Source organism: Pyrus communis, chromosome 2 (assembly GCF_041283825.1).
Source record: "Pyrus communis isolate YQ-2024b chromosome 2, ASM4128382v1, whole genome shotgun sequence".
NCBI classification, from domain to species: Eukaryota; Viridiplantae; Streptophyta; class Magnoliopsida; order Rosales; family Rosaceae; genus Pyrus; species Pyrus communis.
Genome location: NC_142566.1, coordinates 2,345,471 through 2,357,729, shown reverse-complemented (window position 1 = coordinate 2,357,729; position 12,259 = coordinate 2,345,471). Strand labels below are relative to the sequence as shown.

Sequence of the window (12,259 nt, the reverse complement as noted above, 5' to 3'; positions counted from 1 at the left end):
ATTTGCGCAAGTACTCCAATTACTAGGACCCTAAAGTGCAAACCACAAATCCAACTTTCAAGTATCAATCATGTCAAATGTCCCACCGAGCTACTCTTGGACATTCTTTTGCCAACAGGAACCTCTTCGGATCATTTTGACGAGGATCTTGTAGATCCGTAAATTGAGTTCGTTTTTCGTACATTATGTGATTATTTTTTCTCATGTATTATTTGTGTTTAATTTTAAATAAAAATATTTAAAATAATTTTTAACTGCACGATGTACGATGAATGAACAAGATTCACGAATTTTCAAAATCCTTATAAAAAAAATCTGACGAGGATTCGAATTCATTCTTTTGCACACTCCATATCCCAAGGATTTTATGCCATGCATGTGTGTTTAGCAATCATAGTATACACAAATTTTTCTCTTTCTTTTTTAGCAACAACCGTATCGAATGTGATAGAAAAGCATGATAAATCACAACAAAAGCCCATGTTTTGTTTTAGTTTTTGATACCCCGCCATTACGAATGAGAAACAAAAGCGGTGCAAAGTCACGACACCAAAATTTTACCGTTTTTCCTCACCAAGCACCCAATTTTTTTTTTTTTTATCATTTTCTTCGGCACCCAACCAAATTGAGCATGGGAGTGGACCCAATAATTTAAACTCGGGCCAACCCATCGACAACACTTGCACGATACCGTTGTGCAATATGCAACATTTTAGACCTAGCATATATCACATATAGATGAAGAGACATCAAAACGTTTTTTTAAGGACAAGTACGATATTCATTAGTACGAAACCTATGTGTACATATCGGAGGATAGGGTGCATATCAATGGAGCTCAATAAAAATCTTGCCGGGAATTTCAACCCGTCGAAGGAAAAAAGAGCATCTCGCACCAATCAAATTACACAGTTGTGCTATCCTAAAAAAATAAGATCTGAAATTACACCTGGAGGTTTCCCAAACCAAATATGTTGATGATCTAATGTCAATCCCAATTTTGCCAATCTATGAGCCACTTTGTTTGCCTCCCTTCAAGAATAAGAAAGCTTCGTGTGGGGATAGAACACATAAAAAAGCGGGCATCTTTCACAACGTGCCCCACTGAAGAAGGATCATCAGCCTCCTCCTGTTCGAGCACCGCGACCACTAGCTGCACATCACCTTCGAATTCCACATATGTAGCAATGGGCCTCTTGCTCCTCGCCCGTTCTTGCCTGCAAGCTAAGCAAACAATTAATGCATCAACAACCAGTTCCAGAATGGATGGCCATAAGGCTCTATTCTAACAGCCTCACATATGTCCTTCAGGTATCGTTTGGTATGCAGATGGGACGGGACGGAACGGAATGGGACGGGACGGGACAGAACAGGACGAAACAGAACGGAGCGGGAGCAAAGATGCCCTCGGATGGAAACAAGGAGGAAGAAGGAGTCGGAGAGGTTATAGTTTTGTGTTCCACGGATGTGGAACGAGTCGTTCCAGGGGGGTGAGGTGGAACGAAAATTCACCCAAAACTCGTCCCGTGGAACAGCTCGTTCCACCCGTTTTAGGCGCACCAAACGTGGGACGGAACGCCTTGTCCCACTCTGTTCCGTCCCGTCCCACGTACCAAACGGTACCTAAAAGTGCCTCACAAGCAGTCAAATAGCGCCTTACTAGCTCCGCTGTCCTACAATTTGCCGGTTGACTATTCCAACCATCCAATATTCCGGCCTTCCAATCTATTGATGATCTAGTCTATGTTGAGCAGCCTTAACAGATGCAAGCTGAAAACCACTGGAAAAACAGAAAGGATCCTCACATATATGCATTTAACTTAGATTAGTTTTAAGTAGAAACTACATTCATTTCGGACAAAGTACCTGTCTTCATACTGCCCTCGAGAACAAATTCCCTGCTTGATCATGCTGAAATGGCCAGGAATGTGTCCTTCAAACTTCTTAAAATCTGTAGATACAGTAAATATTAGACCATATATAGCTAAAGAATAAAGGCTTGGACACATGTCCGCAGACCTTATCCAAAATTAACTAAATATGTATGTATATACAATTACATAAATACATGCAGCATACATATAATCGATAATCTATACTTCTACTCACTCTGAATGCAAAATCCATGCTTACAACTTCTCAATCGAAATCTAACGGTTGACATCTACATCCTAGCAGAGAGAACGTTTCTTTTTTGGAAAATTATCAGTTATTGGATGAAGGCTGGCGAACAAAAACTTTTGTACTCATTGGTGAAATGTAAATCATGATTAGGAGGACCAGTAGATATGTACCAACTTACAGGCAGGTTCATAATATTCTGACTATACATATATAAGTTATGTTCAAAATACGAGGACCTGTAAATAATCTTGAATGTAACATAGATTGCATTGCCATGACCAAAGATAAATTAGACAAAATGCTGAATTACAATAATCAATTAACAATATACTACGGGCAATATGATTGTCTTAAAAGGAATGTTTGGATGAGGGATTTGAAAGTGCGAGGGCTTTAGGCTAAATTAGTTCAAATTCACTACAAAATATTAGATGGAAGGCTATGAAAGACTAGATGCAATGCATCGAGAAGGATTTGTAAATGACCGCTTAAATGGAGACATTTAAAAATACTTTGTTTACGTGTGTAATGATCATGTAGTGCATTTCAAATATCTATGTCTACTGCTTTGTAGATGCAAACAGAGTCACAAGTCGTGTTATCTGTTGACGTGATAACAAAAGTCCCTCACCTCCACTATTAGGGTTTGTGACATCATTATGTGTGCATTATCAGATTCCTTGCTTTTCTATTTATGATAACCTCTGGGAATACTATGAAGACCCTGACCATATGAGCACAAGCATTGCAGGTGATCCAGAACGATGAGTCAAAACCTGTTTGCGACGTCTACATTAAACTCCTGAAAACAATGGTCGTATTGTAGGGTCCTCACAGAACAACCTTGATATAACAAACAAAAGTAAGGCAGACTTCCATACCGAGTAGAGATATAGAGCTCATGGTTCAGAGCGATGCCTTGCATTGGTCCTTCGGAAACCCTGAAATAAAATTAAAAAAGGAATCTTGTGACTTAATGCTCTTTTCTTAATTGATTAATGCATTTCAGCCAATCAGAGTGGTAGCCAGTCAGAACCTTGATTCTGAGTTCCAAATGCAGAATATCAAAGTCCTTCATAAGAATTAGAAAAAAAGAGAAGAATTCAGAGAGTTTGAGCTTCACTGGTTTTCTCCAACTCCCGTTAATTCCACACCAAAATGGGAAAAATCTTGTTTGCAAACCAAGATGTTAAACATCATTCCACTGTTTTCTCTCTGCATCAATGAAGCAAAAATACGTTAGACCCATCATGTTGTCCTGACTGATAGCATATGAAAAATCAAATAAAAAATAGAATGCAATACATAAGTAAGTGTAATGGATTTCTGTAAATACATGCGACATATTGACAAAACTCTCATTAATTATTTCCTCATTAACAAGGTGATAATTTTGCCAGGGTCATATATCCATGTGAATACGACAACCTGAGTACAAACGATTTGATTATTTTTGCATCCCAAATACCACATATCCTGTGATTTCATCCAAAAACAGTTCAGAATATTCATCTAAAGAACTTAGTCATTAACAGAGGAGATCCATATGATTTTACAATGAAGTCACAAATTTGACAAAATAATTCATCAATTTACAAAAAAAAAGTAAACATGTTACCACTGCAGCACTTGAAAGTTAAAAGTATCACAAGCAGACAATAGATGCCTTACTAGCTCCGCTGTCGTACATTTTGCTGGTTGATTCTTCCAACCATCCAATATTCCGACCTTCCAATCTATTGATGATCTGGTTGACTCAACTAGTATATAAAAGCCTAGCATTAAATATGAAAATGCAGGATGTGGCAGGACTTATATCTCTGGTTTTGTTCATCTTGTTATATACAGGTAGAAAACAATGGATATCTGGCAAAACATTTCCTGGATGAAGTTCACTTAAAATCCTGTTTTCCCCAGTTTGCATGAAACTCCTAGTGATTAGGGTTTGCATTGCTATCTGTAATAATGTAAATGATCGCATAACCATGGTTCAGAGTTTTACCAAGAAAATTTCTAACATACGACGATCTGCTCCAGCCATCCTCCATCAAAATTAGGTGAAAGTGTATCATCAATTTCTCTGCAGCATGTTTCACCGAAACAGTTAATGAATCAGTCGCTCGCCTCCTTAGTGGACGATCCAGAAGAATCCAAATAAAGGTACTTTAAAGATTTACCATCAAAGTCGCACGTCATCATACATATAGAAATTTCAAATTAGAAAACATACCTTGTTGTCCTACTACAACTTTAGATATTCACGTGATTGCTCATAAAATCCACAATGGTAGAGAAGAGTGTTCCTTCGGATCAGCTTCAAGGAGAACAAGATGTTCACAAGCTGTGACAAAGTAACCATTAGCAGATGCAAGCTGAAAGCCACTGGAAAAATACCAAGTATCCTTATATATATGCACATATCTTAGATTAGTTTATGTAGAAAGTACATTCATTTCAGACAAAGTACCTGTCGATTGATCTATCAATAAAGTTAGCAGCATGTGCTGCCCTTCAAGAACAAATTCCCTGGTTGATCCTGCTGAAATGGCCAGAATAAGTTACTTTCAAAATATGAGGACCTGTAAATAATCTTGAATGTAACATAGATCTATCAATTAAATGGCAAAAGAATACCTAAGTTACAACACTAATCAATTAACAATATTCCACAGGCAACATGATAATGTAAAGTTTGGATGAGAGATTTGAAAGTGTCAAGGGCTCAAGGCTAAATTAGTTGGAGGGATATGAAAGACTAGATGCATGCATCGAGAGGGATTTGTAAATGACTGCTTGAAAGGAGACATTTATAAATACTTTGTTTATGTGTGTAATGATCATGTAGTGCATTTTAAATGTCTATATCTAATGTTTTGTAGTTGATTTCTAACAAATTTATCCTAAATTGCTTGGTACTATCAAATCCTTCATCCAAACACAAGGTGAGAGAACTAGGAGTTTCAGCATACACAACTCACTGACATAGGACAATACAAATTAAGGCAAAACAAACAGATGTCAAAATCCAAAATGCCTTACTTCTTTGAGTCATTATGTGTGCATTATGCCATTAGCAGACTCCTTGCTTTTTTCTTTATGAAACCTATGGGAAGACTATGAAGATCGTGAGGAAAGAATATCTCCGCATAGAAATCCAAAAAGCCCCATAAGCGAAGCATTTCAAAATTTCTGAGTATACGAGCACAAGCATTGCAGGTGATCCTGAAACATGTGTCAAAACCTGTTTGCGAAGTCTACATTAAACTCCTAAAAACAATGCCGGTATTGTAGCATTCTCATAGAACAATCTTGAAATAACAAAGAAGTATGGTAGACTTCCATAACGAGCGGAGACATAGAGCTCATGGTTCAGATTGATGCCTTGCATTGGTCCTTCGGAAACCCTGAAATAAAATTAGAAAAGGAATCTTGTGACCTAATGGTCTTTTCTTAATTTATTCATATTTGTCCAGCCAATCAAAGTGGTAAAAAGTTAGAAACCTTGATTCTAAGTTCCAAATGTAGAATATCAAAGCTCATAAGAATTAGAAGCAATGAGAAGATTTCAGAGCGTTTTACCTTCACTGGTTTTCTCCAACTCCAATTATTTCCACGTCAAATGGGAAAAAATCGTCTTTAAACCTTTCTTCTCATCATTATCGAACGTCGATGTCAACTCGAGCTCAACCCTTTTCCATACCTCATCTAGAAAAAATGGTCCTGATTCAAAGATGAAGAAATAATGATTTATAGTGATTTATGGTCCTGATTCAAAGATGAAGAAATAATGATTTATAATGATTTATAGATTCACGAATATAATCCATCAATAATGATCATGAAACAAGAAAAGAAAAGGAAACGTAAGATACACTCCAGTATTCAACAACTTACGATGGAATCTGTAAGAATGCAGCAGCCAGCCAAATTCACACGTTGTTTTTGTGCAGAAACATATCGGCACCTATGTAAAGATGACAGATGCAATGAAAGATGAGTAAGCATTCCACCGTATTCAAACCACAACAGTAAGAGGAAAAAAAACATCATCAAGAAGTTACCTCGTCCTGTGCAGGAGAATCATATTGGTGTCATAGCTAACCTGAGCACCCAATAACTTAATTGGTAATTGTACGCAGTAATTTATGCAAGCAAACACTTGTTGCTCTTGGATGATATTGTCCTGAAATTTAATTGATTGGTGAATTAAACACAGTATATCTGACAGTAAACAATTGAAGTGAAACTTTTATAGAATCTGAATCTCGTATGTACGTACCTGACTTTGATTTGAGATCTCAAATGATGACTTGGTTGTCTATCTGGATGCAAGGAATGTGAGCTATCTTGCTCCACTCTTCTCCCGTCTTCTCCTGACACCTCTTCTCCAGAGAAGAAGAGTAGTTGATTCTCAGAAGACGGAGCGATGCCGGCAAACCCTCTTTTGGCAGGGATTCGAGACTCTTACAGCTTCTAATTTCCAGCTGTTGAAGAGAAGTGAGGTGTTGAAGTCCCCTTCCCTCCAAAGATTTCAGACTTTTCATTCCATAGATTTCGAGAGTGTGAAGAGTGGTAGGGAGCAGCTGTTCCTTGAGCACCGTCTCCAACACATCCTCGCTTCTCCAGATCTTAAATGTTCGAAGGGAGACAAGTCGTTGCAAACCCCAGTACTCCACTGAAGGCCTCAGTTTCTCACAACCACTGATTCGAAATGATTGTAGGTTGGGAGGCAAACCTCCTTCTGCAAATGACTCAACATTTGGAAGACCAGATATCTGCAAATCTCTAAGGGCGGTGAGTGTGTGTATTCGATCGGGCAACAACTTCAAATTCTTGCATCCACTGACTTCTAAACCAGCCAGGGTGGGAGCGGGCAACCCCCCGTGGGGAAAAGAGACCAGATTTCGACAATTATAGATACAGAGAGAATCGAGATGAGTGAGATTTTCAACATCAGCTCCTTCTCCAATGGAAAGGGATTCTAGATTTTTACTGCCGTCGAGATAAAGAGATGAAAGTTTGCGGAAAACGCCCAGCGGGAAGGACCTGAGCGAATCACAGCTATTAAATAAACTGAAATGTTGAAGGGATGTCAATTTGGCCATCATCTCATGAGATAGGAATTCTAATCTCCTGCAATAAACTATCTCAAGTGATTTCAACGAAGTGGGTAGACCATTTCTAGGGAACGACAAGAGGGACCCGCAATTATGGAGAGTCAACTTTTGAAGACAACTGCTCAAGTGCGGCTGCAAGCAATCTGTGCGACTGAAATTTTGAATCCTTAGTGTGGAAAGCGAGGGCAGCGACTCCGTCTCCAGTAACGACGAGAGACCAGGGCATCCTCTTATTTCTAGATACTGAAGAGATTGTCGCAAGGATTCCGTGTTAACAATGAGAGACCAGGGTATCCATCTACTTCTTGTAGCCCTTTCATGCAGAACCCCGCAGTCGGACACTTCAAGTTTTTTCAAGCAAGGAAGATAATCCGGCAAGTTTCCCCTCAGCTTCGGACAACTCTCTAAAACCAGCTCCTCGAGACAAGGAAAGTCTGGACATTGACCTCTACCTGGACTTGGCAGCCATGCTTCCCACTCTGGCATCTCTCTAAACTCCAGCCTCTCTAAAGAACGAAATGGCTGAATTAAAGAAGTTCCATTGACACCATAAAACTCAGCACCAATACTCATAACAAATTTCATCTTCTCTATATGGAGCTCCTTAAGAGCAGGCAACTGCCCAACTGGTGGCAACGACCAACAACTACTAAAACCACTGAGGCGCATGACTTTTATGTTGGAGAAGGAAGAGTCTCCCAACCAATTCGGAAAGCTTGTTCCACCATAACATCTGATGATCAGTTTCGCCAAATTTACAGAAGGTTGTAATCTTTCAAGTACATTTCTCTCTTTTATGGAATCATCGGCATCCTTCGTACCCCACACCAACTGTATTTCATTGAGATCTTTCTTATCCTTCAAATTGGCCCGCAAGGCATCCACAACATGGACTACATTCTCTAGATTCATGATAGAAAGTTCCCCTCCAAGATTGGGTAACTCCCCCAATTCTTCAATGCCACCGGACCTTGTAGATGTCCCCAACACATAAGCAGTGAGTGTTCTCAAACTTTTAAGTCTACCCATTTGCACCGGCATCTCCCTTATACGAGTTTTTCTAATATCAAGGTGGCGCAATTTAATCAGTTTCCTCATGTCTACAGGCAATTCAACAAGAGAGGAACAACCTACCAACAATAGAGTTTGCAAATTGTAGAGACAACTCACGGTATCCGGTAACCTTTTAATTGCAGTGTAAGAGAGGTCAATGTAGCGCAAATGTATGTGGTCCCCGATGCAATCAGGTAAGTGACTGATGTTTTCATATCTTGCCAAAGACAGTGCCCGTGAACATTTTAGTGTTGGCAACAAATCACTTGGAACCTTACTACTTACATATTCCCAATTTGACTTTCTTAAAGACATGGGTAAGAAGGTGCGCAGATATTCAACTCCATTTAATGGCTGAAATTTTTTAGCGGCATCAAATTTTCCTTTCAAATATGACAAATGTCGTACTCTTTTAGGAACTTCATGTGATCCTTCCTCATCCATCCTAAAACAAATTTCTCTAGACACGAACATAGCCAAGTCATTAATGAGATCATGCATTGTGAACCCATGCTCCTCAGTTCTTGATCTTTGAATTAGTGATCTTGATACTAATTCATTAAAATAGTTCTCCCCAACCTCCTCCATTCTTTCCTCACCCTCAGCTTGTGAAATTAAACCCACAGCCATCCAAAGTTGAACTAAATTATGTTTCTCAAATTCATGGTCCTTTGGAAAAATTGAGCAATAAGCAAAACATTGTTTTAAATAAGTAGGAAGGTGATGGAAACTCAATCTTAGAGATGGAAGAATACTATTTGCTTGTGGTAGCTCCCAAAGATTGCTATTCAATATATGATTCCATTTCTTGTAGTCCATGTTGCAACTTAAGAGACCTCCAAGTGCTTTCGCAGCTAAAGGCAGACCTTTGCACTTACGTGCAATTTTTTTACCAATTTCTTCCAAGTCTGGATGTGCACTTGCATTTTCATTTCTAAACGCATGTTTTGCAAGTAACAACCAACAATCATCATGTGACAATTGTTTTAAAGAGTGAATAGGAACAGTGTGCACGATGGATGCAACACTTTCGTTCCTTGTTGTCACAATGACCTTACTTCCTCTCGCCCCATAAGTGAAAGGAGCTTGAAGAACACTCCAATCATTATAATCGTCATTCCAAAGGTCATCCAACACAAGTAGAAACCTTTTCCCCATTAGTTGTTCCCTAAGAGCAACTTGAAGCAAGCTCATATCTGACGTATCACAGGGTTTTGAAGCAATTGACTGAACAAGGGTTTTAGTGACCCTAATAGCATCAAAATCTTCGGAGACACATGCCCAAGCTCGAACATCAAACTGCTCTTTCACCCTGTCATTATTGTAAAGGAGCTGAGCAAGGGTTGTCTTACCAACTCCTCCCATTCCCACTATGGGGATTACAGATGCATTGCCGCCCCTTGCATCATCAGATAGCAACAGTTTTTTCAATTTCGCTTCATCTTCATCCCTACCATAAGTAGAGAATTGATGCTCAACGAAGGAAGTTGTGGGAGTTCTTTGTGAAACCTTGCCCCCAACACCTCCTCTAAGACCGAGCACAATTTTCTGTTGTGCAAGGTGTTCTAGTCTTTGGAGTAACTCTTCAATCCTACCATTCATGCCTTGATAAAAAGGATTAAGAGAAGTAGAGAGGAAGTTCCACACCTGGGTTTTCTTAGTTGAAAATTCAGCTTCCACCTTGCTTCGCAAAACTTCAGTATCGATCTCGTCCAGCAGGTCCTCGGCATTGAAGACAGTATGTTTAAGCTCGTCAAGCCACTTTCCCACACGGGGTTTCTCAATCTGCTGCTCCTCTGCATCATCAAGCACTGCATCAAGGGCCAGAAACGTCAGCTTCAGTTTCTCCAGAAGTGAATGATCAAGTTTTTTTCCCCGGAAGAAGTCCATCAACTCCCCAGAACCGATCTTGTCGCACAACGTCTGAATGGAAGCAGACAGAAATGCCTCTCCAATCAAAGCTCCTGCCATCTCTCCTGTTTTTTCTTTTTTTTTCTTTTGGAACAAAGAATAAATTTCAAAGAAGTGTAAACATGAGGAACTATAAGAGCCTTTTATGGTTTATTTTAAGCTCAATTTTGTTTCAGAAAGAAGTGTCCTGATTTATTTCCACACACCTAATTTTACTTTTCATACATCTTTTTATTTTTCAAAAGTCAGATCAAATGAATTGAAGAAAATCAACTGACAAAAATTATTGAAGATGTATAAGAAGTAAAACGAGATGTGTGAATAACACACCCTTTTATTTTAGGTCAACAATACAGTGGGCCTCACACTTTAATCATAGTCATATATAACTACATAATTGTTTTATTAATCATAATTTCTTATATAATTTAACAGGTTGTTTTGCTTTGTTTTGGGAAAGGTGGTTTCTTAGTAGTTGTGTGGAAATTCTGGGTTGGGTGACTTCTGTTTTATTCTTCTTGTATGTGTTTTTGAGATTCCAAATATGAAATATTTGAAGATGTCAAACTCTTTTGTGTATTACTTTGTGGAGAATTTGGTACTTCAGTGAGTAACAACTTTTTACTAGCTAATGCTTGGAAAGTTAAATTTACAAACAAAAATTTCAAAAACTAAATAACATGAAAGTTAATGATTTAATTATTACTGAAGTGTTGATAAACATGCTTATTTTTACTAGTGACATATCATTTAATTTACAAATTTTGTTTATAAATTTAATCTCTTTAGCATCATATTTTTTTTTTTTTTTTTTTTTTACTGCTGCTTCTTTAGAAACTGCAATGTTTTCGTATGGACTTCTTTTTCTGGCTCGCATAGGTTCAGTAATCAAGGCTGCTGGGACAATCATCACTCGACCCGTGTTGATTTCTTTGAATTTACAGTGGCAAGACCTAACTAATGGCTCTTTATGCATAAGATGGATTGTTTAGCACTCATAGCCTCGCCATATGTATTATGTCATGGGGCGTGATCCACACACCCGAACACACCCCATTTTACTTCTCACATATCTTTTTAATTTTCGACCGTCAGATCGGATGAATTGAAAAAGATCAACGAATAGAAATTATCAAGAAGTATGTAAGAAATAAAATGAGATGTATAGATAGCACATCCCTTATGTTATATGTGAGTGTGTATGCATGCATTTGCATTTTTCTCTCCTTTAGAACCATTAAACAGTTTATGATGGCAAGTGTCTCTGTGATCTAAAACAAAAAACTTGGTTCGTAATCATATACTCAATCCATTGTCTTCTAACTACTTGAGCTCAAAATTAATAGTTAATTTATGTGCCCTTGGATGTTGATTCAGTTTTGAGTCTATACTTGAAGTCACGTTCGTGTATAATTTTTAATTTAATTGGATTTGTAATATTGCCACCTATTTGCCTTTTCAATTTTTTTATATTTTTTTATAGGTTCAACATGGAACCCTACTAGCATTATCGATTATTATCTCAACTTAATTACTTATTATTAAATATTAAATATTATCACAAAAATGTTTCGTTGATGTTAAAAGTGAAACATCTCATATATAAGTTGAACAAATTTTACATTGTATCTTTGTTATAAGAATTTATTTTCCAATGCATTTGAAAATTTGTTTACTTTTAGGTCTAAAATAGCTATTTTTGTTGAATTAAAATTTTCTCACTTCCTTTTACCATCTTCTTCCATCATCTCTTTTTACATTCTCTATTTTATTTTTTTATAAAAAATTAATATAAAATATTAACGTGATTTAATTGCGATCATTCAAATAAAAAAATATATAAAATATAAATATAAATATAAAAAATAAAAAAAAGAAAATCCTACTCCATTTTTGTTACTTTATGATTGCAGAAGAGGCTGAGTAGGTTGGGCAGATAGGGGTGTGGACCGACCAATCCTAGCCTATAATATAGGTCAAGTGTACATTTGTAGGGCTCTAGGCATTGGGTGATGGGTAGCTTAGGCAGAGATTGACCGTTTGGCAGGGTTGAC

At 37.8% G+C, this 12,259-nt stretch overlaps 1 protein-coding gene across 14 annotated transcripts; it reads right to left on the bottom strand.

The window, feature by feature from the left end:
- Window positions 1–803: 803 nt before the first annotated feature.
- On the bottom strand, window positions 804–10,328 carry LOC137747196 (putative disease resistance RPP13-like protein 1). 14 transcript variants are annotated; one of them, XM_088680853.1, is made up of 15 exons: window positions 6,404–10,328; window positions 6,186–6,307; window positions 6,019–6,088; window positions 5,704–5,844; window positions 5,164–5,528; window positions 4,592–4,663; window positions 4,355–4,465; window positions 4,127–4,204; window positions 3,796–3,884; window positions 3,161–3,339; window positions 3,006–3,065; window positions 2,756–2,900; window positions 1,867–1,951; window positions 1,661–1,780; window positions 804–1,224 (listed from the first exon to the last, which is right to left on the bottom strand). In XM_088680853.1, exon 1 carries the CDS (start codon window positions 10,263–10,265, stop codon window positions 6,423–6,425), a length of 3,843 nt encoding a protein of 1,280 aa, XP_088536979.1. In that variant the 5' UTR covers window positions 10,266–10,328; the 3' UTR covers window positions 804–1,224; window positions 1,661–1,780; window positions 1,867–1,951; window positions 2,756–2,900; window positions 3,006–3,065; window positions 3,161–3,339; window positions 3,796–3,884; window positions 4,127–4,204; window positions 4,355–4,465; window positions 4,592–4,663; window positions 5,164–5,528; window positions 5,704–5,844; window positions 6,019–6,088; window positions 6,186–6,307; window positions 6,404–6,422. The 14 variants fall into 14 exon arrangements, with proteins under 14 accessions (XP_088536979.1, XP_088536958.1, XP_088536960.1 ...); XM_088680832.1 differs by having other exon boundaries at window positions 3,461–4,204; XM_088680834.1 differs by having other exon boundaries at window positions 3,743–4,204.
- Between the last annotated feature and the right edge of the window lie 1,931 nt (window positions 10,329–12,259).